Source organism: Mercenaria mercenaria, chromosome 2 (genome assembly GCF_021730395.1).
Source record: "Mercenaria mercenaria strain notata chromosome 2, MADL_Memer_1, whole genome shotgun sequence".
Classification (NCBI taxonomy): Eukaryota; Metazoa; Mollusca; class Bivalvia; order Venerida; family Veneridae; genus Mercenaria; species Mercenaria mercenaria.
The window spans coordinates 17,304,366-17,331,463 of record NC_069362.1 but is presented as its reverse complement, the minus strand read 5'-3'; the positions used below and the strand labels follow the sequence as shown (position 1 = coordinate 17,331,463).

The 27,098-nt window shown below is 36.9% G+C and overlaps 2 protein-coding genes across 2 annotated transcripts; one reads left to right on the top strand and one right to left on the bottom strand.

Annotated features, from left to right (window-relative positions):
- Nucleotides 1-4,454: 4,454 nt before the first annotated feature.
- Nucleotides 4,455-9,809, bottom strand: LOC123563388 (prosaposin-like). The gene is made up of 8 exons (XM_045356144.2): nt 9,657-9,809; nt 8,892-8,971; nt 8,459-8,633; nt 7,869-7,954; nt 7,353-7,518; nt 6,885-7,030; nt 6,518-6,607; nt 4,455-5,845 (listed from the first exon to the last, which is right to left on the bottom strand). Exons 1-8 carry the CDS (start codon nt 9,712-9,714, stop codon nt 5,795-5,797), a joined length of 852 nt encoding a protein of 283 aa, XP_045212079.2. The 5' UTR covers nt 9,715-9,809; the 3' UTR covers nt 4,455-5,794.
- Nucleotides 9,810-17,502: 7,693 nt separating this feature from the next.
- LOC123563387 (prefoldin subunit 1-like) lies at nt 17,503-25,492 on the top strand. The gene is made up of 4 exons (XM_045356143.1): nt 17,503-17,589; nt 22,619-22,785; nt 23,414-23,498; nt 25,145-25,492. The coding sequence occupies exons 1-4, from the start codon at nt 17,542-17,544 to the stop codon at nt 25,229-25,231; spliced, it is 387 nt and encodes a 128-aa protein (XP_045212078.1). The 5' UTR covers nt 17,503-17,541; the 3' UTR covers nt 25,232-25,492.
- The last annotated feature ends 1,606 nt before the right edge of the window (nt 25,493-27,098 follow it).

Sequence of the window (27,098 nt, the reverse complement as noted above, 5' to 3'; positions counted from 1 at the left end):
CCCTATAGGCTGGAATAACATTGACTTGTCCTTTTGTTAAATTTCTCGTCAACGCTTTGAATCAACAACTCGATCTGGGGGCATAGTACCCATGTCCCTTAGTTAAAGAGGCAACTAAAATATGATTGCTCTGACTCGGAGCTCAGGGTTAGTGTATGTATTCATTAAACTCCCATATGGTAAAACCCCATCCCCTTTGCTGTTCTTCCCCAACAACGTTAAACCTCGTGTGAAAACTGAACTTGCTACTGCTAAAACATAAGGTTCTGTCTCAGCTTTCGATGCTCATCTGTATTGTATCGCTACCCCGTAAGGTTTTAAATTCTATCACTAGCAAAAACCAAAAAATTTTAAATCCAAACGGAGTCATATCTGGCCAGGAAACCAAAAACGGCAGTCCCCGAAAAGGGGAGGGGGGTTACATGACAATAAAATACTGGGGGGCAAGCAAGGGCCCCTTTTAACAAGGGGGGTTGGAGCCGCAAGTGTGGCCCCTCGTCGGGGAGTTAAAGTCCCCTCCCCCCCAGCACCCCCGTTGAGGTAGGGTTTGGGGGAAAGTCGGGATCTTCTCTGCATGCCGTTAACCCGGGGCGTAAACAAAAGGTAGCCCCTTTCATAAACGTCCCCCTTTTAGACCCTCCTGCGGCTTCGTCAGGACATGACAGAAAAGGGCAAATAATTTACCAGTTCCGTAAAAACCTCCCTGTGCCTTTTCGAGACGTGCCCACCGGCGGGGGGGGAAGAAAGAATCATGCACCCCTCCTATTTATACGATTGGGCCACAGAAACCCGTATCACCGGGGGCAAAAATATGGCCCTTTTTTTTTCTCCTAAATGAGTCAAAAGAAAAAAATGTAAAGAAAATTTTACCCCCACTCAAAAAGATCCCTAGTATCATTTGTTGGGGGTCATATTTCTTACTTTTTTTTCTTTTAATATTTAGGTTTAAAAACAAGGCCCCATTTTTTGTCCCAGGTCCCTATGGGGCTGGATTGGTGTTTTTTTTAAAAAACTTGTTTCTGTTTGTCCAAAATTTGTAAAATTGGGGCGCGTTCGGCATACTACTCGAGCTAACCGAGTCACCCCGGGGATTCTCGAGTTATTCCCTTTTAAACCCCAATTCACCCCCTGCTGAAAACTGGGAAAGGCGGTGATCGTTCCGAAAAATTTTTAAGTGAGGTCAGAGAATCAAGCAAATAATTCCTGAATCTTATTTCGTTCTATAACCCAAAATCATCCTATTGACAAATTGCCCTCGATGGGAGCGTCTGCCTTTTTCTTTTAAAACCTTTTACTGTCTTATAAATACAGAGTAAATTGAAATGCTCTTTTTGGGTTTTTGATTTGATGTTTCGTCCCCCCGGGCCAAAGGTCACGGGTTTATCCCGGTTTTGGATGAAATTCCCCCATGGCCATTTGCAACCTATTCAGTCCCAATGAAGTAGGTTGTCAGTTCCTTTTGAAATTGGGTGGTAAGCCCTTAGGGTTTTCAAGCTTGCCGGGAGAGTGAAATTTGTTTCCATTGTGACTGGCATCATATATGGGAATAAGATTTTTGGAAATGGGTTGAAACCCCCCAAACCCCAAACAAAAACTGGGACTTGGTCTTTTTAAAAATCAAATACATTAGCAATTCATGGGTGTACACATAAAAGTTTTAAAAAAGCAAGTTTGTTAGTGCTATTTTCGATGGTGAATTCAGTTAGTCATTTAAAAAAGACATCTTTTAAAAAAAAAGAAATTATTGCATGGGGGGTAGAGACAGTCAGAGAGTTGGCTTATTATTTTTGATTATTCTTCTTTAAAAAAGGTTTGGCAAACAGTGAGATTGAACACTGTAAAACAGATTGTGATCGGGTCTCCACTGTTTTCCTTAAAAGAATTTTAGTCACAACAATAAAAAAAGAAGAAGTAATTATACCAAACACCCTTAAATTTAAATGACCCCGGGGTTTGTAGGTCATATTTAAATAAGGGACTAAATTGTTTCAGCTCTTTTTCGAGAATAATTTTAAATATTAATTAAAAAAAAATAGAAATTTCTGTCTATTAAACATTATGGGCTGAACATTTATCCAAGTGTTTTTGATCCAAATTAAAGCGTTTTATAATAAAGTCTATTTTTTACTTGATGAGCGTACCATTCTCTCTAACAACGTACCAGTCGTCTGTCCTTTATTTTAGTCACAAAATACTTTTATTAGGTTAAGTTCGTTTTAAAAAATCATTATTTTTTGCCCCTTTAAAAATGCAAACTTAGTAAAATACACGCAACTACAGCCTATATCGTTAATAAATATAGTTCACTAACTCAATAAAATTTTGATACGAGGATTCTGTCTCTCGATAGGTTTTTTTTTTGGAAAATGAAGTCATTTATGTGTCAAAATGTAACCCTTCTTTATTATTTTTAAGCTCAAAAGCCTTTGAACTGTTTAAACTGATAAGGGAACGTCTCCCTCATTTTAAGTTACCCGGTTAAAGCGTTCGGACTACAATTTTTTCTCGGTCACTAGGAAACTGGGTGTCTTCAGAGTTTCAGGGTTTTTATGCCGAATGCGCCCCCGGGTTTTTTCAAGAACGGAATTTGCTGTTCCATTTTACTATTTTATATAAATTGTGTGTGTGGACCGTTGTCACCCCAAAACGTCCATAAATGACCAAAATTTTTTTATTTTCAGCAAAAAGCAACTATAATTTAGAAAAATAGAATGAAAAAAGGTTCAAGCATATCTGCGCATACTTGTTCTTAGTAATATATCAAAAATAAAAATTATTTGACAGGGCAAGGGGGGAAACCCAATTTAGGGAAAGGGATGTAAAAATCAGTCATTATTGAGGTTTGGGGATTCTAATGAAAGCTTTGTATCTTGCACAGAGTCCCAAATTTCAGCATTTGGGTTGCTTTGGTCAAGGTCATTGCTACACAGTTTGTTAATATTTCATAGTTTTACTCAGTAGTAATGAGGTACTTTTTTACGATATATGTAAGCTGTTTGTGGGAAATATATTTTTCAAGGGATGAAATTGGGATAACACTGACCTAACGCTTTTTGTAGGCGGGGGAAAACCTTTAAAAGGGGTGCGACGGGGGGGGGTGGGGGAAAAAGGGGGGGGGAGGGACCAGTTCATTGGTTTTTTTACTTCAGCAAACAGACTTACCGAACGTTTCTTACGTGTAAGGTTTTTAAAAGGGCAAGGTCATATCATAACTGCTGTATTCATGTATGGGCGTTCAAACAACCTGTAAAACCCGTCACCATGATAAAACAACATGTAAGATAAAAATCTCGGACCCTTGCCTAATGTCAAGGGCATTGGGAATTTTTTTTTCGTTTTTTTTTCCTAACTCAGTTTTGCATAAGCATTTACTGTAAAAGGCAGTATGTTTCCCTTTTCAAAACGCAAAGTCAAGGGCTTATTTTGGTTTGGTCTAAAAAGGCCTGTGCAAATTGCCATCTACTCTGATGCGACCTAACACCCCATAGGGGCCCGGGGGCATCCCTTTCATGGACAACTTTTAAGTTTAAAATTTTTCAAAAAAACGACCCCAAAGCCCGTAAAACACAGTACCGTATTCTTTTTTTTAACTTTCACGGCCTTTGGGGGTATCAACAAAGAAAACTAAGATTTCGAGAAATTAATTAGGGTTTCTACCAAAAAAGACAGTATGTTTGTTTTTACCCGGTAAAAATACCTGGCCAAAAAAAAAAAAAAAGGTCAGAAAACTCGGGGAAATTTTATTGCACAGAGGCTACTTTGTGACATAAAAATGGCAGCAAGAAAATTTGTTAACTTTGAAGACAATTTGAAGACTCAAAAATCAATGTTCAGAATATTACAGGATTTCGATTTTTAAAAAATAATCAATAGATGATCTTCCACCAAAATATTCTTCTTGTTTTCTCATCAGATAAGGGTATGCATGACCATAAATTTTCCATAGAAGGATATATTTCTTGCAAACAATTTCCAATCGATTTAAATGATAACATCTGTCAAGAAGGACATATTTCAAAAGATTCCGACAATTCCTTCCAGAATATATTCTCCCCGAAAACGTATGATGCCCGGCAAAATGGAAATATCAAGCGTAAACTTCGTAAAGGAATGAATGCCGCTGATGGCAGGTTGTACTAAAACATTTTGGCAGTCATGCTATGTTGTTAAGTTTAACATCTGAACCTGTCTACCTTAAAGAAAATCGATCAAGAAACGGACAGTAATCTTTGTTGTTATTCGTACACATACATTATATCAATAAAAAATTAAGCACAGAATGCAACCAATAAAATCATAGCAGACTTTGTTTGATCGAGTCTGTTCAATAGAGGTGATGGAAAGTACAATACCATGAATACCCCCACGCCTCATAACATCAGCTTAAGTGGAATTACATAGATATTGAATGGACTTCATGATCTCAAAGGACAAGAAAATATAACAACACTGAATCCAAGTATGAAACTGCATCTCTTGTTTAAAGTAATGCGCAACATTTTCTCTGGCCACATACTGATTCTGCATATGATCATAAACTCAACTTTGATTATCCTTGCTAAATAAATGATTTACCTGGTACTTTTAGAGAAAAATGTATTTGGTTCTATATGTAAATATTTTATGAATTTAACAAAAGAATTACTAGTATAACATTTTTCCTAAATGCAGAATTCCTTCATGTAAAAACTTTGAAATGTGTTTCTCTGATTGATGTCTATGCTAGCAAATAGTGTCGGAAAGGAAATGTATTGTTCTTTACACTTATTTACCGCAAAATCTCAAAATGAAAACTGGTAGCTCTAACTTTATACACATTTGCAAGAGGATATGCTAATTATTTGGCATGTAAAGAAACAAAAGTTAATTCAACAATGTATAGAATAAAGAAGAACAGCTATTTAGTGTGTTGTAACCTCAAGCAACATCTTACGGTGTCTATAAATAAAATTTTATTTGTTTGCAAGAGCTTTCTCGTGTTAGAAGGCTGTAATTATAGAAATATTTTCATTGCAAAAAGGTTATTACAACCGTGTTACCTTCGCTATTATAAACTACAGAAGGCTTTCGCTAGACTTTACCACAGATCATCCGAACTTTTTAAGGAATGCAAAACAAACCTTAAAACAGTGCTTAATCTTCATAAACATCCCATATACTGTAGTGATGTAGTTTATAAGCTGTGTAAAATTCTACATAATTCTTATTTTAATCAAACATTTGTAAAAAATGTAAGACATACCGCTCTCAGATTTCATTATAATTGCAAATTCATATGGGATTGGAGTGTACGCGGATCGAACATGCAGCCAGTTACAGATTATTATCTTGCGGACGAAATTAGCCTCTGAAGCGGACTTATATAAGCACAAGAAAAGAGAGAAATAATGCAGATATATGTCATGAATTGCCATTTGTGGAAATTGTGCTTCTGATATTTACTTTTTGAAATGTATTTTCATCTAACACTGGGCCAAACAGATATTCACTATGTACGTTTGTTACTACCTCTAACATTTTTAAATTGATGATCAGAAAATAGTCAATTAAACCGTAAGCCTTTAGTTCTTCGATAGCAAGGTACTAGTAGTTGATAACGGCGATAGTTTTCTTGTGAACAGCAGACATATAAACGTTATACAGAAAACAATCGATCACATAATGTCAACTATACATTTTTCTGAAGGGTCTATTTTATACCATATAATAATATACAAAATATCGTGCATGTCCTGTTTTAAATTCCGAACAAAATGTAAAGCGCACTAGCGCACATAAAGTATTGCATCCGTAATTAATAATCGATCGTGACGTCATTCTCATCATCAGAGCAGATGTTTGCCCTCTGAAATAAACGAAAATGCAGTTAGATGATAGTGTGGTTGTTCAATATATATTTTGCGATAGGATGCACTCGCACTGCATTACCATTTTTAGGATAAAGGTCTTATTAAGAAGACGCCGAGGAAATATGTTGCATAGACAGATGTAAAACCTGTGCGATCGACCATGGGTTTGCAAAGATCCGGAACTAGTATATCAAAACAATTTGTGATGGTAAGATATGACTCGTGATAACCAAAGTTGACTACATTTAGTGCATTAATAAGTAGACCCGGATCAAAACAAAATATCTAATGTCCGATCTAACAGATCATATTGACGTTTGATTTGTATTCACATTTTCAATGTGATGGCCAGTTTTCAGAGAAACAAATATTTACCAACAATTACGGATATGTGAGGCCTATGTCCTTTTTCTTAAAAAAACAACAAAAAAACAAAACAAAAAAAAAAAACAACAACAACAACAATAGTATGATCAATTTAAAACGGTCCAGAATATATAAAATGCTACGTTCTTATTAGCCATCTGGTTCGACAAATTATGCTTTAGAAAATCTTATGATTAATGACTGCAAAATAAAAGGTAAAAGGCACGCTTGTGCTTAAATTAAAGAAAAATTGTGCCAAGTCGTATTCACTAAATGAATTTTAAACGATATTTATTATTTACCTCACACGCATTTTTGAAGAAGTCTGAGTGACGAAGTTCTTCTGCTACTGGGATTAGGTATGGGGTCAACTCCTTTGCCATAGATTCGCACTGAAATAAAAGGAAGACAGTTTTATAGAAATACATATCCGGTTATTACCAAACTACTATGTATTTGGCCTTCGACACTATTCTAGTATATCCTGTATCCGGTTACCAACAAACCGTTTAACTGATAATATCTGCTATTTTCAACATACATTGTACATCACCATTATTTGTCACATCAACATTATAATACAATTTGTCAGAAACAGTTTTCAGTATGCGTCCCATAAGATATGAATGAAATAATGTCCTTGTTTACTTTCATATGATTAATTCCTACCTCATCACCACTTTCAACATATTCTTCGCACACGTCTTGCGTGAGCTCCTGAATCCTTGTTTCTAGGGCAGGATCTTGAACTGTGTCATAGATTACGCCAACCCCAAGCCTGCACCATGTGCATTCATCCTCCGTAAATGCTATTGCTTTAATAAAAAAATTCACTTTATTATTTTTAACTATAAATGTATAGCTTTAATCAGTATATAATTTCATGTCACTTTTCCCCCAAAGTCTACACTTAATTAGATTGCTATTTCCAGTAAATAATTGTTTCAAGGCGATTGCATGTTGACAGTAATGGAAAACATTATTTTCTTGACAGTCATGTAGATCATAAAAATTGATAGTAAAAAGTTTTTATTTCATTTAACATATAATTTTGGCACTGTGCTGTCAAGGTTCTTTCCCTTAATTACAATTACAAGTTATATTACAGTAAAATTTATTGAATGAAAGTTAACATACAGTTGTTTGCAGGGCAGATGTGGAACAGTTTGCACGACTCTGGGGTGAGATACCGGGCAATCAAATGGATCGCCAAACTACCGTAAGTATCCACAAAATACACACATTTCTTGGTAAGAAACGGTATAAAGTGACAGACCGATTTCAGAACGTGCTTTAGAAATTTCTGAAGAATAAATAAGATTAACTTGCAAATACAGTTAAAAAATGCATTGATATAGACATAAAAAGTTTTAATGTGTATTACTTGCAAGACTTGTTAGACATCGTAAAACCGCGTTAAAATTCTGCTACATTTTTTTTTATTATTTTTTCATTATTTGTAATGAGGTAAAAACAATTCAGACATAGTAGATGTTTGTATTAGACATTTGCGAATTAATTACTGCGTTATCCTTCATGATAATCCAAACTGACGATATAAAGTATTATTTGCAAAGACCGCTAAGGGCAACTGAACATACATGCTTAAAATTTTACATTTCATATTTGGTTGTATTTAAAGTAAAACGTTACCTGATGATCTTTCGACTTCAGGAAAGCCTGCGCAATCTTCATAATGTTCTGGCAGAGTAAACAGGGTAAACGGAAACGTTCCATATCTGTAAAGATAATGATTCAGTTGATATGATTCTTTAAATATATTACTAATATGGATAGGAGATTGCACTTCGGCACAACAGTATCGTACTAGTAACCGTACAGAAATACCAGTATTACCGTAATGTCGGTATTTCTGGATTTCCGTATCTGTACTTCCTCCCTCTCTACAGCAACTACATAAATGACATCTTGAAGACAATGGCAAGTCTCCGAAGTGGAGGAGGTATAAAGAACGACTTCAGACATTAAAAAGTCCGTGGAAGGAACTCGCGATCCGATAGTCGATGCTCCGTAAAATCAATCAATCAATCAACCAACCAACCAACCAAATGTGACATTCCAGCTAATGTTAGAATAGATTTATCAGGTAATGAAACGCATACATTTATTTCTAATTTCTAATGTGTTTGATGAACATTTCGTCTTATGCTCTAATTACGATGAAGTTCTAATTGAAAATTGCCAACATACGAAAATTGTTGCACGTAGTTACATATGCTCACCTGAGAGGTCAAGGTCAGTGGTGAGCTTCGAGCTACTCTCGTACAAAAGGCTTCTTGGAGCGCACTGACCGAACTGCTGACATAGTTGGGTAGGAGACAGCTGACTCAGCTCTGAGCACATCTCTCGCTCCTTAGCCGAAAGTGATTCACATAAGGTGTCTAGTATTTCATTTCTCTGACAAAAAAAATTGCAACAGTTTCTGTAAATAACATTGTAGATACAGCAAGCCAAATAACATATCCATATTTGATTCTGTTGATGAAAACTATATGTGCAAATATTTTGGACGCGTATTGCCACTAGAAAGATACGATGAATTAAACTTCTAAAAGCAGATTGCACTGTAACATTTAAAATTGAAATTGCCTTTTATAGATATAATAACACAATATGATTATCATAATTATTACTGGTGACATGGTTTATATTTACGGTTTGTTCATTCACCATCATGTTGACTAAAGTTATCATCTTTTGGCATCGGGAACAACTGTCCAGACCTGTAGGACTTCCTGGATTTGTACAATATAACAAAATGATAATAATGACACAAAGAAAAATTGTCTTCATGAGACACTTCCTCAGATAAATTATCGCATATTAACAGTCTAATATGGTTCCCTTTCGGGACTATGATGATGAACCTTTGAAGGCTGAGAATGCCTGAACTTTCACTCGCCGTTTTAAAAGAGACTATAATTTTCGGGTGAAATGCAGCCTTTTCAATATCTTTTTTTGTAACAGCTTTCTATTGGCCTTGTCTATAAAATAAGCGATATTTCACTAATTGTTGCAAAATGTTCCTGTTAATTAAACATAAAAAACAACGTTAAAAGATTCCATCTGAGATGCTTTTAAAATTTTGAAAAGGAATTCAATATACATTACATTCTTTGTTATTTCGCAATGTTAGAAATACTTTTTGCATCAAAACATGAAAAAAGAACAGATTCAAAGATTTCAAGAGTATAGCCTTCAAACGAGCATCTGACAGGAATCATATCATGTACAGGTTTAGTATATTTCTTTGCCTTAAAGACATTTTTAAGTTAGAAGTTACAAAAGGAGATATAATTTTCACATTTACAAAAGAGATATAATTTTTACATTTACATTTTTTTTGTATATACATGTAAGAAAATTTTGCTTTTTATGGAATATTTATAAAGGTACAAAAATAAAAGTGTGTAGACTTACCATTTGTGACTGTAAAAAAGACAAAAAAGACAAAACTAGTAACACCGAACAATGCCATTTTCTTCAGATCAAGTAAATTGACTGAATTAAATTGAAAATAATCTACACAATCCCAATAATTTTACGGAAATGGTATCTTAAGTGCGTTGTTTGTCAATTTTGTACCAGGATATAATCAAATTTTAAGAATAGGAGGAAGCAAAGATTGAGAGATTTGTAGATTAGACAGGATGCAAATGATAGTTGTATCTGTGGTCGCTAGAGAACGTCTTCCGAAAAGTAATGATAAACTGATTTTGTTAAGAGGGGTTTAATATCTGACAGTCACTTTCTTATGTGTATTTCCCTCCTTCTTCACGGAAAAAAAACATATGTATATTATTCGTAGTTGCCACCGGTAATTCATATAAGTGAATCCTCCAAAAGACTGTTAAAACGTTGAGTTAGATGGCAGTGCAACATACACAAAACGCTCAAATTCCAGAAGCTTTCCTGGCTTTCATGCATGCCTGGTGTAAAGCATCTATACACGGGACTCTTATCCGAATGTTAGTTAAATGGAGCGTGGGATGGAACTCGCGACCTACATGTTTCGTAATCAAGGTATCACTGGATGGGGGAAAAAACATTGAGTTTCCCTACTTCTCAAACAAGATATAGTTAATTTTCGTTGGTGAAAAAAATCGCAATTTCATATGCACGTGAAACGGGACGTAATATACTTGATCGTCTGAGGGCGGACGGTGTCCACTAAAGATGTTAATTCGCTTTCTAACGGAGAAATTTTTATCCAGTGTTCAGCAAACTTGGCCACGATATTTATGGACATAATATCTCGACCAAATTCGATAAAAAGCTACTAGTAGATGGTTTCAGTGACGGCAGTTTTTGCCCTTGATTTACCAAACTAGTGTCCGGCGCAGTCCATAGCTTGAATAATTCGTATCCAATGCTTAACAAACTAATAACTCAACCAGTCGGATCCTCTAAGTGACCCTTGAAGGACTGCATATCGCAAAAAGGCCGTGTCTGTTCTCGAACTGAAAGGCAGTGTCTATTCTCGAACTAAAACAGTTCTTATCCAGAGTTCATAACCAATTGGATTCTAGAAGTTTTTCTGGAGATTTGACCCTTAGATAACATAAAATTGCGAAAACTGACGATATCTGCCTTCTAATTTGCGACATTGTTTTATCCATTATTCGCAAACTTGACTTGGCCACAAAATTTAGATCCATGGGCATAATATCTCGGTCAAGTTCAATAACCAACCGGATACCCCTCACGCCATGTACCCGGATAATCCTAACTCTGTTCAGCGACCCTAACTCAGTGTCAAAAAAGACGATGTATGTAGTTAATTTCCTTGTCTTTTTTCATGATTTTACGTGAGTATGCAATGTTAGCTTAAAACTTTTGATAGTCATAATATCCTGTATTGATAACATGTTTTGTGTACAAATATTTCAATCGAAATGTCACATTATGTGGCTGGAATTCATTAAAATGTACTCAAAAAAGTCTTCAAGATGAACATGTTTTATGTTTCTAACTGTTTTAAAGTACCAGAAATTGCCAGTAAGACCTTACTTATTAAATGTATTAGTTCCATAAATATCTCTCTAAGATTGAAATTGATTTTTATAGCTTAAAAATTGTATTGATTATGAGGTGGGTTTAAATTTGCGGATAATTCCTAACTGGTATAGGAAACAATGCTGGATAAATACGAACTTAGAATGGATAAACACCTAACCAAACGAAAACGGCTGTTTGTCTGTGCTTTTTTATGGATTGTTGATGCTCGATGTTCTTTGATCTACCCACCCCTGCAGGGATGTGGGATTCCTATGTCCAACTTATCCGACTCGTGATTTTTTTTTGCCGGCGGACAAGTGCATTTTTCCTTCTGTGTGTCCGCGGACAAGCATACTTTTTCAGTTTTCAGGTATAAAATGAGAAAACATAAAATATCATTTAGATCGTGTGTTGCTTCAAGTGTATGGAGGTGATAAAGATAATGGGTTCTTTGACTAGGTCTCGCGCACACTGTAACTATGATAAAATATCAGAGAAGATTTAGATACAAGAAGATTTATTTAACGTCGGATAAGGATAAACATATAACACTAGCTTAAAGCTATTTTCCGGCAAACACATGTAAATAAGCTCGACATAAGTAAATCAGCTGTAATAAAATGCAAATATGTTAAAGCACATTAAAGCAAATAAAGCATCTGGCTCTAAGTATATAAGAAACAAATCACAAATTATCACATACATGTTACAGCACATTAAAACAAAATAGCACATAGGTACTAGCAAATAAAAGGAAAACGGAATTTACCATATGCAGATTTAGCACATTTAAAGCAACATAGCAACATAGAAAAGATTAGCTGACACTACACAAAAATAAGAAGAATCACATTTTACAACATGCATTTAAAAAAACAAAAAAGAAGAAATCATATACATGCTAAAGGGAACATAAGAACTACTTAAAGTAGCTGAAGAAAAATATTTGAATCATCAGCATATAGCATTCTGTAACTAAAACTAAGAAAGGAAAACAAGGGTTACACACAGAAAACTAAAAGGACATTTAAAGACATCAGAAACGTAAACAACTTAAAAAAAGTATTATGACAAGTTTGTAAGTAGAATTCCAACTGCTGAGACAATACGTCACTATCAAAGGAAATATTTGAGCCAGTAGTCAGCCAAATTAAAATCAAAAGCACACAAAAATCGCAAGTATGACTAAACAAGTCGGAACGTTTTAAGAGTCTTTCTCTGAATTCATCTGGCTTTGCACCATTGCGTGGGTAGTGTTTCGGGCATGACCTCAAAAGATCCCGAACACTGCTTACGCGATTTCAGACTTTTATAAACGTTAAAAGGCAAATATTTCAACAGCTTATTTTTACCACAGTTACTGTAATATGCTTTTCTTTTCATTGTCGTAAATAAAGAACTCGATCTCCAGTCTATTTGCGCTTTCATGAAGGTTTGATATTACAAATCAGAGCAAGTGAAATTTGACTATGGACAAGTGGATTTTTAAGTTCCGTGGACAAGTGAAAAATGTAAGGATACCCACACCTCTGTCCCGTCAGTCCATGCATCACTCCCCCACCCCATCACACCACACCACACACACATTTTTCTTCACTATTTACCGTCTGAAAAATATCATATTTAATAATTAATCATAAATCTAATCCCATTTAAACAATTTCAAAAATGTTCCATTAGCACCTCTATAAAAATCTCTTACACTATACGATATACAAGATTTGAAACAAACACAATTCTTCTGAAACAGTGTGTGTGCGTGTGCGTGTGCGTGAGAGAGAGGGAGGGAGAGGGGGGGGAGAGGGGGCTGGGGAATACAGAACATCGGTGGTATTAAATAATTTCTTATATAAGTATAATAATTTTGACTTTTATACTGAATTATTTTTGAGGGTTTATCCAGATTTTTCCAAACATTGGTATTTGCATAATATTAAAATTATGAAAAAAAAAATGACTGTAGTGGGCATACATATAACATCTTGTAAAATTAATGACAAATTGATTAATGAAGAATTTTATCCTTACATTTTTCACTTGTCCACGGAACTTAAACCGACAATACCGCTTATAAAGTAATGTTTACAATAATCACACCATGTACATGTCAGCTCATTCATTTCTAGTACTACTAGTCAGTTATGTGTTTATCCGTCACGCAATTTCGTGTAAGTTAGGTTTTTATCCATTTCTCATGTAAACTGAGTTCGGTTTTTATCAACTCAAAGTTAGGTTTTTATCCCTTTTCTCGCTGTCAGTATATTTGAACATGTATTGTGTCAACATGTAGTGGGTTAACAGCATAGTGTAAACGGGCCTATAAAGCAGTATATCTTTGGCTTTCAAACAACAAAATACTCGAGGCATCAAAAGCATAGAAGTATTTTTAAAGATTTTTTGTAAAAGTTTTCATTGAAAATGTTGCCTTGTTCGTCGTTTTTCCACCTGAAAACACAAGGGTTGATATATTAAACATGATGCATTTTGAAATAAGTATACACTTGATCAATGGAGATAGATATGACAACAGAAACATTCCTTTATACATCGTAATTACACAGAAAACAAAGTTGTATCGGCTTTACATCCGCCATGTTGGCACTTAGTTAGGGTCGCTGAACAGAGTTAAGATTATCCGGGTACATGGCGTGCCCCTAGTCACTTGAGTTATGACCCGAAATACTTAAAATTGATAAAAATTGACAACGTTGAAATTGTATAAGTACACAACTTCGAACTTGAATTAAAAATTTCTCGAAAATGGTCGGGCCAAGAGTTCTTTCAACATCAGTAAAAGGCCATCCATCCTCAACAGATTAATGAAGAGATGCGAACGAATAACAAAATTAGCATTCTAATACTTTTCCCTTTTATTTTCAGAAATCCTTGGAAAATGCAACATATACGTGTGGAGGCGTGTAAATTTTATGTAATGTAATGTAACGTCCATACAGACAGTGTGGTATAGCGTTGTATTTTTAGTACAGAATATGTGCATTGGTGCATTGTTCTGGCAGAGGTATGCCAGTGCTTTACATACGACACAGTTTGAACAATTTAGTATTCCTGTGTTGTAGGGGAACTGTTTTATGAATAGTTTCAACAGAACAAGTCAACGTTACTCTCTGCAAAATTTATGTTGTGTGTTATTATTTTGTGGTTAATTGTTACGGGTCGACCATGCGATCTTCTGGAGGTGAGAGTAGGAGAGGGGTTGGAAATTTTATTTAAAAAAAAAATCAAAAAGACTATGGATTTGATTGAAAATAATATCCTGGCTTTGATATGATTGAAGAAAAACAAAACCTGACTACCCAGTCACTGAAAAAAGTGTTCTGGCTCCAGGTCGAATTAAACAAATAATTAATACTTGCATTTCTCTGAATGTTCTATTTTCCCTTTAAATCCTATTTTCAGTTATATATAGGGTTAGTGGTTAATATTGTATCATTATAAAATACTTTTTGTCCATTAAGGACGACCATCATCCAGCGACGATTAAATGTACAGTATATCCATTAGCGACTAAATATATTTCCATCGATGTCTATATATATTTCCATCAACGTTCAAATATTAAACAGTGTCGAATAGGAGGGGTCTGCAAAAAGTTCTGTCATTTGGTTCGGATTTCTTAAATGCTACGTTTTATCAAAATTATTTTTATTACAAACCTTCAAAGTATTCCCTTTTTTTCGAAACACATTTTGCAACCTTTTTACCCAATCGCGAAAAGCAGATAAATAGTTTTCTTTTGGTACCTGTTGGAGACATTGATCAATGGCGCTGCCAAGAGAACTTCTGGACTTATATTTCTTTCCAGAAAGTATTTTCTTAAGTCTTGGAAATAAAAAAAATCACAGGGACTCAGGTCAGGTGAATAAGGCGGATGGTTTACACTTCCACCTTTTCAGAAGCCAAAAAAAAAAAAAGAGTTAACAACCTCGCACTTGTGAGAGGAGGCGTTGTCGTGTATAAGATGAATCCCTGGCCATTCTTTGCTTGGACGTTTCTTATTGTAAAACTCTTTCACTTTCTTCAGTACAGAGTTCTTGTAGAATCATCCAGTGATTGTATGACCAGATGGACAAGGCACTTGAACGACTGACGCACTAGAATTGAAGAAAATTGCGTACAGCATCTTTTTCGAACTTCTGGTTCTCTTGGCAATACAGGGCGTTTTTTTTTTTATCTTTACGCTTCCATTGCTTATTATCAGCCCTTCTCTGTGACTCAAGCATGTGCACCCAGGTTTCGTCACCTGTTAGCAAGTTAGAAATAACACGACTATCACAGACTTTGTATGATTTCAAACGTTCCAGGGCACATTTAAGGCCTTGTTTCTTTTGCTCCTCAGTGAGCAAATGGGATACCCACCTAGCGCAAATCTTTCCTAGGCCCAAGCGCTTTTTCAGAATTGTCTGCACACTGCCTTCTGATATGCCAGTACAACTGGCTACTAGTATATCTTTCTCATACAATCGCGCATCCTCTTCGAGCACAGCTTTTACAGCAGCAATGTTTGCCTTGGCAACAGAGGTTTTAGGCCTACCAGAACGGGTATCATCTTCGACAGATAATTTCCCAGCTTTAAAAGCTTTAACCCACCTAAAACCTGTGCATACTGAAATAGCATGAGGTCCATATACCACACAATTCACCAAATATCTGCTTTTGAATCTATATCAAGCCTAATGCGGCATTTAATATAGCTACGAATTTCAGTCTTTTCGTCCAATTTACAATGAGACAAGTAAATTGGTCAGTGCATGTATTTCAGTTTGAATAAGTCGGTCATTTGAAAAGCAATTTGCACCAAATAAACGGATACCGTTAGCTATTGGACACATCATTCAAGTGCAATGAAGCGTTCTAATAAATACCTGGGAGAAAACTATGGAAGTCCATTAGTGACAGAACTTTTTGCAGGACCCTTGTAATTTTAAAAGTATTACAGCTGTATGGCATAATTTGATTGCATTATTAGTTATGCAAATAATTTCAAGATGTGAACTATAACCTATTCAGTATACATAGGAATGATTCAGGTAGGCGGGAACTGTCTTTTGAAAACAATAGTATATATACATTTGTATATTCTGTATATTCGTTTCGTATTGATAAGACTGCACTGGTTACTTCATCCCCTAAAAAATCAACAAAACCATCGCTTCCTTCAAAGCTCTCACACCCTAATAAAAGTTCTTACTAAAATGTCTTTCTTTACAAGCGATTTCATCATGATATAAGTTAATTCTGAAGTAACAACGGACGTTTACATCCCGAAAGTGTCATTTTCTACAAGATATGCCATCATATTGTAGTTGTTTCCCTTACGGAATATCTAGAAGCCATGGTCAGGTTAAGCTGACATATGCACTCCCACACTGTCCGTCAAGTCCATATCAGTTCAGCGTATTTGAAGCACATCCTTTCCTACATAGAAATGTATTGTGCAATAGCTTACTCCCATCCCACTATGCCACATCTATCCCCGCTGTTTTGCAACACTACCTAGTCTTTAATTTTTAAAGAAGGCAGTGTCACAGCTCCGCTACTATAATGTATCGCGACTATTTTATCCTGTTTGTACTCTTTATTTCATGATTTTAATAGCCCTGTCGATTTCAGATTCTTAATTATGCTAAAAGAACGTTTATCTTTACTAACAGCTGACCTGTGTGTTGCCCATAATACCCGTCTGAGATGTGAAACAGTAGCCTATATGAAGAAGTAGGTAGACAGGCTTACGCAAGCGGCTGAACTGATATATCTGTATGAATTCTAAAATATTTGGCTTCTTATCCCTTTCTCTACACATAGAGATTTCATCGGTTCAAAAGCTCACATGGGCTTATGTTGTACTTGTTTGATATCTTGCCGACTTTAAATAAATCTTAACTTATCTTATCTTACACATCCAATCTTTGGTTTTGCTTGTGTTTGGAAAGGCTGCTTGTAGTTTGTATTAGGTAAAGATAGATTCGTGCAGTTAATGATGCTTGTTTTACCTAAAGCAATTATTGTTGAAAATGTAAGTAAGCGTATGACAATTTACGTCACATTAGCTGTACAAATATGTATAGGGTAATACTTAGCATATCAGTTATTCAAATTTGGGTCTCACTAAAAAGCGGCAAGAAGAATTTTAGAATACATAAATAAACCTTCTCGACGCGAAGAAATGTGTCGCTCCTTGTCACTTAAATCCTTCTTGTCGCTTTTTAGTGAGACCGTTCAAATTGTGTTCTTTGGGTTATTATAGAATACAAACTCTTTTCGTGGGAGACAATTAAAGTCGGCAAACATGGCAGGAAAATCGCAGCAAATTCCAGTTGATATGGAGCTTAAAAAAGTAATACTGCAATTAAAAGACAATATTTCAAACTTTCTATATATGTTAATCCGTGTAACACGTAATTTTTCACTTAAATCTGAGGTGACCAGGTACATATTTCGGTTACATTGAGTTACAGTATCCGGATACGAGTAGTTACCGGCTAAACATACGAAAGTTTGCCCGAAAATCTAAGTGAACTAAATCCTACTTTCAACATGTTATAAATGAAATGTACAATACTCACAATAAATAAAATATTGTCAAACAGCTAGCATAATACATATCTTGGTCTGAATAACTTGTACAGGACCTAAAATCAGGTCTACCAAAGTGGGATATAAATTTTACAGATTACATCTACATCTTTCACCCAACTGTCGATTTCCGACTATCACAACACTGGGCGGCGATTATCTGATAGGAATTGTCAAATACAAATGTGGAACACGAATCGATACGAAAATATTGACTAAAATATGGTTATCGGCCAAGCACGGGTCAAATTCACTATCCATTACTAACATGTATAAATGAATACAGGCTGACTCGGACCATGGCTGATTCGGACCAAGTTTACTTGGCTTTTTCGGCCCAAATTGTTTAAGTTTTCCTGACACTAATGTCATGAGTAAAAATAAAATTTATGAGTATTAAGTTTAATGTCTGATGCAAAGATACACAGAGAGAGTGTAGGAAGGCATACAACATGTACGTCAACGACATCGTTACCAGTGACAAGAATCCCAAGAAACTTTACGCCCTCATCAATGGGAAGCGATGTGAGAGCAGTGGCGTGCCACTCCTGAAGAAAGATGGTATCGGATACAGTGATCCAGCCACCAAGGCCAGGATTCTGAACGATCAGTTCAGCAGCGTCTTTACTCGGGAGGATATTTCCTACACTCCAGAAATGGACACTGACCCCTTCCCATCAATGGATTCTTTCCACATTGATGAACAGGGTGTGAAAAAGCTATTGCTTGACCTAGATCAACACAAAGCCCAGGGGCCTGACAACATCCCAACCAGACTGTTGAAGGAATTTGCCACAGAGATAGCACCTGCACTGACTCTGGTCTTTGAAGCCTCTCTTCAGCAGGGAGTTGTGCCAACTGATTGGAAGACTGCTTTCGTCACCCCAGTTTTCAAGAAAGGGGATCGGACAGTACCAGCCAACTACAGGCCTATCTCCCTGACGTCAGTCTGCTGCAAATTATTTGAACACATCTTGCACAGCCAAGTAATGAAGCACCTTGAGCAATACAATATCCTGACAGACCAACAGCATGGTTTCCGAAAGAAGCGCTTGTGTGAAAGCCAGTTAGTCTTGACCATCCAGGACCTAGCTGAGGCCATCGAAGACGGAGAACAAATAGACGCTATCCTGCTGGATTTTAGTAAGGCTTTTGACAAGGTCCCCCACGGCAGATTGTCTGCTAAACTTTGGCATTACGGCATCAGGGGTAACTTACTACAGTGGATTGAAAGTTTCCTATCCAGCAGAAGTCAACAAGTTGTAGTCGAGGGTCACATGTCTCCATCAGCACCCGTCACATCTGGTGTGCCACAGGGCTCGGTCCTAGGCCCCCTGCTCTTCCTCCTCTACATTAATGACATGCCAGGGAAGGTCAGCTCTACAAATCGGCTCTTTGCTGATGACTCACTCCTTTATAGGAAGATCAAGAGCCAACAAGATGCAAACATATTGCAACAAGACCTCCACAGATTAGAGCAGTGGGAAACAGACTGGCAAATGCAGTTTAACCCCTCCAAGTGCGAGACCATCAGGATCACACAAAAGCGAAATCCAATCAAGACAGTCTATCACATTCATGGCCACCAACTTGCCTGTGTACCAAATGGGAAGTATCTTGGCACTACCATCCATGAGAAGCTCATGTGGAACGACCATGTAGACGCCACAACCAAGAAGGCTAATAACAGTCAAGACTGCATTTCTCAGGAGGAACATTACCAACTGTCCTTCAAGTATCAAAGCACAGTGCTACATGACGCTGGTTAGACCGATCATGGAATATGCATCTCCGGCCTGGAACCCTCATACCAGTAGAAACATCAATAAGCTGGAAGCGGTTCAGCGACGTGCGGCACGCTTCGTTACTGGGGATTATAGGATGACAAGTAGCACATCACAGATGATTGCCACTTTAGGATGGCCCATGCTGCAACAGCGCAGAGCTGATGCAAAGCTGATACTTGTGTACGGAATTACACACAGTCTTATTGATATCCCTGCGCCCATGTACCTACACCCAGCCGCACTGTCTACTAGAGGTCACACATACAGATACCTGGTGCCTTACTGCCGGACAGACACATACAGGAACTTCTTCTTCCCGTCTGCTATCAGACTTTGGAACCAGCTGCCAGAAGCCATTGCCACCTCCCAGACCTTGGACAGCTTCAAGGCGGGACTGGGCACTCTTCACTAGACGCACTTCATGGTTTTATCTTCTTTTATCCTGCACATTTGTTTCTGCGCCTCACTTTTACCTTGTACAGTTTTCAAGTACGTCTATGCTCCAGAGAGGGCCCTGTACTTTAATGGGAAGAAGAAGAAGAATAATTATTTTAAAGTCCTTATTTAAATGCATAAATAATGCATTTTAGTTTGTCAAAACTTCTTACCTGCTTGTACGGTGTATATTTTATGTCCTTACTTCAAGTTAAACCTCAATATAAGCTATAATCAACATTATTTTCTGAAAATTGCTGAACCATCCAAAATTTATGGTCATTATTGACTGTTAAATAAAAGTTTGTGGTCTGAATCAGCCAAAATATATGGTCATTATCTACTTTTATTCAAAGTATATGGTCCGAATCGGCCAAAATATTTGGTCCGAATCAGCCATGGTCCGAATCAGCCTGTTTCCGTATAAATATATTATTAAGGCCACTCACGATCGTAAGTAGCATCTGCCACACGCGATACTTACTTTTTATGCCCCCGAAGGGAGGCATATAGTTTTTGAACCGTCTGTCTGTCGGTCTGTCAGTCTGTCCGCATTTTTCATGTCCGGTCCATATCTTTGTCATCGATGGATGGATTTTCAAATAACTTGGCATGAATGTGTACCACAGTAAGACGACGTGTCGCGCGCAAGACCCAGGTCCGTAGTTCAAAGGTCAAGGTCACACTTAGACATTAAAGGTTATTGCATTGATGGGCGTGTCCGGTCCATATCTTTGTCATCGATGGATGGATTTTCAAATAACTTGGCATGAATGTGTACCACAGTAAGACGACGTGTCGCGCGCAAGACCCAGGTCCGTACCTCAAAGGTCAAGGTCACACTTAGACATTAAGGGACAGTGCATTGATGGGCGTGTCCGGTCAATATCTTTTTCATCGATGGATGGATTTTCAAATAACTTGGCATGAATGTGTACCACAGTAAGACGACGTGTCGCGCGCAAGACCCAGGTCCGTATCTCAAAGGTCAAGGTCACACTTAGACATTAAGGGATAGTGCATTGATGGGCGTGTCCGGTCCATATCTTTGTCATCGATGGATGGATTTTCAAATAACTTGGCATGAATGTGTACCACAGTAAGTCGACATGTCATGCGCAAGACCCAGGTCCGTAGCTCAAAGGTCAAGGTCACACTTAGATGTTGAAGGTCTTTTTTCATGATAGTGCATTGATGGGCGTGTCCGGTCCATATCTTTGTCATTCATGCATGGATTTTAAAATAACTACGCATAAATGTGCGACACAGTAAGACGATGTGTCGCGCGCAAGACCCAGCTCTGTAGGTCAAAGGTCCTAAACTCGAACATCGGCCATAACTATTCATTTAAAGTGCCATCGGGGGCATGTGTCATCCTATGGAGACAGCTCTTGTTTATTTTTCAATCAGTCTTTTGATTGCATTCTCCGCCATTGAACAGAATTCCTTCAGTATTTTGGAACTTAATTTCTGATTGGCCAATAGCCACACACCACCGACAAAACTGCAATGTTTCACACAAAGTTACTCAAATATTATCATATCGCTTTCAATGGCAGAGAATCAGGGGTCTCGTGAGGGTGACTGGGGTGAAATAGTTGCTTTGACACTTCAAACTTCACTCAAATCTAACCTCAAAGGGAAATTCAGGTCGCCCAATTTTCTCCGATCCGCTCTCCCTAATTACTGCTTCTCGGACTGTTGACAATTTGCACGAGTGTTGAATACACATACACACATGCAGATAGCATAATTTAAGCTCCGCCTACTTCAGGTACTTGTGAGATTTTCGTGAGAAGTGTGAAAGTGAATCAAATTATCCGTTACATCAGAGGCAATTGTATTCAGCCAATTAGCGCTGTGGTTACTTCACTGACACTTAGAGTTTAATTGTCAACATGTGCGTGTTTAAAAAACAATGTTTTATAAAGTAATTGTTGATTAACCATGCTATTATTTGGAATTAAAGACACAATTATTTGGTATCCATGGTAAAAGAACGAAATGTAAAGTAGTAAAACTGACTTTCATCGATGAATTGATTTGAATGTGTATTTCTAGGTTTGACATAATTTACTAATGAGATACTGTTGACACAAGTGGTGACTCGGTGTTGATAATAATAATAATTTCTCAGCCAAGACAGCCAGTCAGAATCCATTATATTTACTCGGTGAAAATCACTGATACAATTGCGGTTACAACAAAGCAATACAACTCCCAATTAACGCTGTCTCCAGAGCCTCGGATGACCACATTATGATTATTGAGATTCAGGAAATCAGTGCTAAGCTGCTGGTCCAGAAATACCATGACTAAGTTTATAGCCTGGCTATTCTTTTCAGAAAGGTGTTATTGTAAACACATGTCAAATATTTACCGTTTATCCTGCAAATTCATCAAATAAGAGTTTTATATTTGATCTTTTAAAATACATTTTTTTCATCTGATAGAGGAGTGTATGTTGAATTTATATACGATGAAAACAAAAAATCTCCATAAAATGCTAATTCACTCTCTACTCTAACCTGTGTATCCTTTAAGATTAATTAATTTCTTTCATTTCAGGCTTTCCAAGAGTTGCAGGGAAAGCATATAAATACAGCACAGCAATTAAAAGTTTATGATGCACAGATAGAAACTTTAAAAAGAAGTATACAGCACTCAATGCTAGTAGAAAAAGAGATTGCAAGGTTACCAGAAGATACGAAAGTATATGAAGGTGTTGGTAGAATGTAAGTGTTAGTTATTTCTTCGTTTTATTCCCATGAACTTAAGTACAGTTCTCTTTTACTTTGATTAAGGGCACCTAATACTAATAGCAAACATCTTTCAGCAGAGGCAGATATTTTCTTTCCATTATGTAATGTTCTTAGTAAATTAACATCTGTGCAATTTTTATTTGCCAGTATCCTCGAAAATATTGCAATAATATCAATGGTAGGCAAGAAAAATGATCTAACATGACTGCATGAGTAAGGCAGTGTTTTCCCAAAGCTCGGGACAGGGCGGATAAAAAACTTCACTAGCACAGTAGCACTTGGTTTTCCATTCAACACAACCCCTTGGGTTTAGGAGGAAAAAAAAACATTTTCCTACTGCATGTTACATGTGGTGCATAGATTTGTGCTTTGCTACAGCTGATCATTCATAATTATTAACTTATAACTAGTAAAGACCAACATTTCATCCAGTCATTGCCTGTACTATGGTCTTGTTTGATAATCATCTCTTGCGTTTAATGCCATATGACCTTTTGATGTGACTGTTTGACATTAAACCAAACAAAAACTTACTTGGGAAAACAGATCTAAAACTGTACACTTCTTTTATAAAAGAAAAAAAATCGCATTTTGTTTTCAGGTTTATGGTGGCTGGTATACCAGAAGTCAAAAACACATTAGAAATGAAGGTGAAAGCTGCAGACAGTAAAATTAAGACAATAGAGGTAAAATATAGGTTATTGTAGTAGCCTGATTGAAGTTTAATATATTGAACATTGACAGTGGAACAAGAAATAAATCAAAAGAAACAAACACTGATTTTAGCTCCACTTTTCATAGAATATAAACAGGATATTGTACCTACCCAGTTGTCAGTGTTGCCGTTGATATTTATTTCATGTGTCACGGTATAGCACTTGAATATTAAAACGGGGAGAAAGTGTGTAGGCGGCCGGGTAGCTCAGTCGGTAGAGCATCGGAACGGTATTCCGAGGCCCCGGGTTGGAGTCCCGGTCTGGCTGCACATTTTTCTCACCCTGTGACATTTGGCGCCCAACATGGGACTGTGACTGAATATATACTCCGAGATCATGTTTACCTTGTTCTCTATCCCATTAGAAATTCGAGGACGAATTTCATATAGCGGGGGAGTATGTCACGGTATAGGACTTGAATATTAAAACGGGGAGAAAGTGTGTAGGCGGCCTGGTAGCTCAGTCGGTAGAGCATCGGAACGGTATTCCGAGGCCCCGGGTTAGAGTCCCGGTCTGGCTGCACATTTTTCTCACCCTGTGACACATGTTTACATTTTAAAGCAAGCTTCTCAGTTTCCCAGTATCTTCTTAGCTAATGCCCTTACTGTCATCAAAATTCATATAAGGGATGGTCTAGGTAAGGGGAAGACATTTGATAGTTTAAGATTGGGACTCTTAAAGATCAAAAACAAATAGTTATGGTTATATTTTGACAGAAAATTTCTCAATTTCACTATATGCCTTAACTATTTCCCCTGTTCTCAGCAGATCTCTTATAAATAGAGGATATTACATCAGTGTCTTTTCATATTGAATTTATTAAACAAGTTTAATAAAATAATAAAATGCGAGGCTCTGCCGAGCATTTTATCAATTTTATTCAACAAGTTTAATAAATTCAATGTGGAAAGTCACAAATGTAATATTCTTTTTATCTTGTGTTAGTTTTTTCTGCTGAAACATAAAAAAATCTACTTTCTGTAACTATTATAAACAAGTCAATTTAACCAATGTATCGTATACTTTAAACGACGTGGGCGTCAAAGCTTTATTACACTAGACTAAGTGTATTATCATTTTTATGTTATGGCTTTATTTCACTCCCGCGACGTCAAACGTGATCAGATAAGTATTGATTTTAGTAAGAGTCAGACATCTTTTGGTTTGGTCAGGTATCTGCATGGTCACTGAAAAACTTTGTTAAAGCGTTATGTCATGCTTTTAGTGTCACTGTATCTTTTTATACATGCATCTGATAATGTTTATTAGGACTGATATACATTATTGATTAATTTATTCACATTTTACAATTCTTACCCCAGCCCCCCAAAAAACCCAAAACTTCACTAATGTATATCTCATATTGTTTCTTCGGTTGTAACATGCTTTTCATCTAAATGTCCTCTCATATTACACTTTTCTGCTCCCACACCCACCTCCAAAAATAGGCAGATGTGTTTCAATGCTGTAGTGAATAAACTTTCCCAGAGCAACAACTGCAATACAGTAAACACATTTTAGTTTTTCTAGTGGTGTTCATTCTAGAGAGAAAGCACTGTAAGTGAAAACAATGTGCTACAGTATGTCTCAAAACTGTTTACCTCTTGTATTTTCAGAGTACTAAAGCATATTTAGAGCGCACTATGAAGGAGAGTGAAGATAGTTTACGAGAACTCATTCTGACCAAGCAAGGGAGAGGATAATCTGTTCTGTTCTGCAATGTGTTTTTGAGGACTACTTTAGCTTAACTGATAGAAGGTTAAGCTGTGTTCATGTAAAGATGTTAGAATATCAGTGACTCTGGCCAAGGGCTGAACTATTTGCAGATGGAAGCAAGCCTTTTGAATCTTTTAAATTTATTTGCTTGATTTATTTATACATGGACTTCCTTTATAAACTTGATATTGGAATGTGTATAGCAACTGTCATTAAAAATCTAAATCATGAATAAAAGTATAAACTTCTGAAGTATTATACACAGTCTGTGTTAGAGACCAGGTTTCTATACAGGTCATTAGAGACCAGATTTCTGTACAGGTCACTAGTTTTATTTTTGACTAATCATTTGATTATAGACAGCCTGTAAATAAAGACAATTTTTTAGCTGAGCTGTGTTAGAGACCAGTTTTCTGTACATGTCATTAGAGACTAGATGTCTGTACAGGCCACTAGTTTTTAGCTCACCTGAGCCAAAGGCTGATGGTGAGCTATTGTGACCGCTCAATGTCCGTCGTGTGGTGTGCGTCATGTGTCCGTCAACATTTTCTAAAAAAATCTTCTTCCTGAAAACCACTGGGCAGAATTACACCAAACTTAACAGAAATGATCCTTGGGTGGCCCCCTTTCAAAATTATTCAAAGAATTGAATTCCATGCAGAACTCTGGTTGCCATGGCAACCGAAAGGAAAAACTTTAAAAATCTCCTTGTCCAAAACCACAGGGGCTAGGGCTTTGATATCTGGTGTGTAGCATCATCTAGTGGTCCTCTACCAAATTTGTTCAAATTATCCCCCTAGGGTCAAATGTGGCCCCGCCCTGGGGGTCACATGGTTTATATAGACTTATATAGGGAAGACTTTAAAAATCTTCTTGTACAAAACCACATGGCCTAGGGCTTTGATATTTGGTATGTAGCATCATCTGGTGGTCCTCTAGCAAGATTGTTCAAATTATCCCCCTAGGGTCAAATATGGCCCCGCCCCGGGGGTCACATGGTTTATATAGACTTATATAGGGAAAACTTTAAAAATCTTCTTGTACAAAACCACACAGCCTAGGGATTTGATATTTGGTATGTAGCATCATCTAGTGTTCCTCTACCAAGATTGTTCAAGTTATCCCCCTAGGGTCAAATATGGCCCCGCCCCAGGGGTCACATGGTTTATATAGACTTATATAGGGAAAACTTTAAAAATCTTCTTGTACAAAACCACATGGCCTAGGGCTTTAATATTTGGTATGTAGCATCATCTGGTGGTCCTCTAGTAAGATTATTCAAATTATCCCCCTAGGGTCAAATATGGCCCCGCCCCGGGGGTCACATGGTTTATATAGACTTATATAGGGAAAACTTTAAAAATCTTCTTGTACAAAACCACACAGCCTAGGGATTTGATATTTGGTATGTAGCATCATCTAGTGTTCCTGTACCAAGATTGTTCAAGTTATCCCTCTAGGGTCAAATATGGCCCTGCACCGGGGGTCTCAAGTTTTACATAGACTTACATATGAAAAAAAGTTTAAAAATCTTCTTGTCTGAAACCACAACACTTAGACCTTTGATATTTGGTTTGTAGCATTGTCTTATGGTCCTCAACCAGAATTGTTCAGATTGTACCCCTGGGGTGAAAAGAGGCCCTGCCCTGGGGGTCCAAAGTTTTATATAGACTTATATAGGAAAAAACTTTAAAAATCTTCTTGTCTGAGACCGTACAACCTATGCTTTTGATATTTGGTATGATGCATTGTCTAGTTGTCCTCTACCAAATTGTTCAAATTATGCCCCTGGGGTTAAAAGAAGCCCCACCCTGGTGTAACTTAGTTACTATGTGAGTTATATAAGAAAAAATA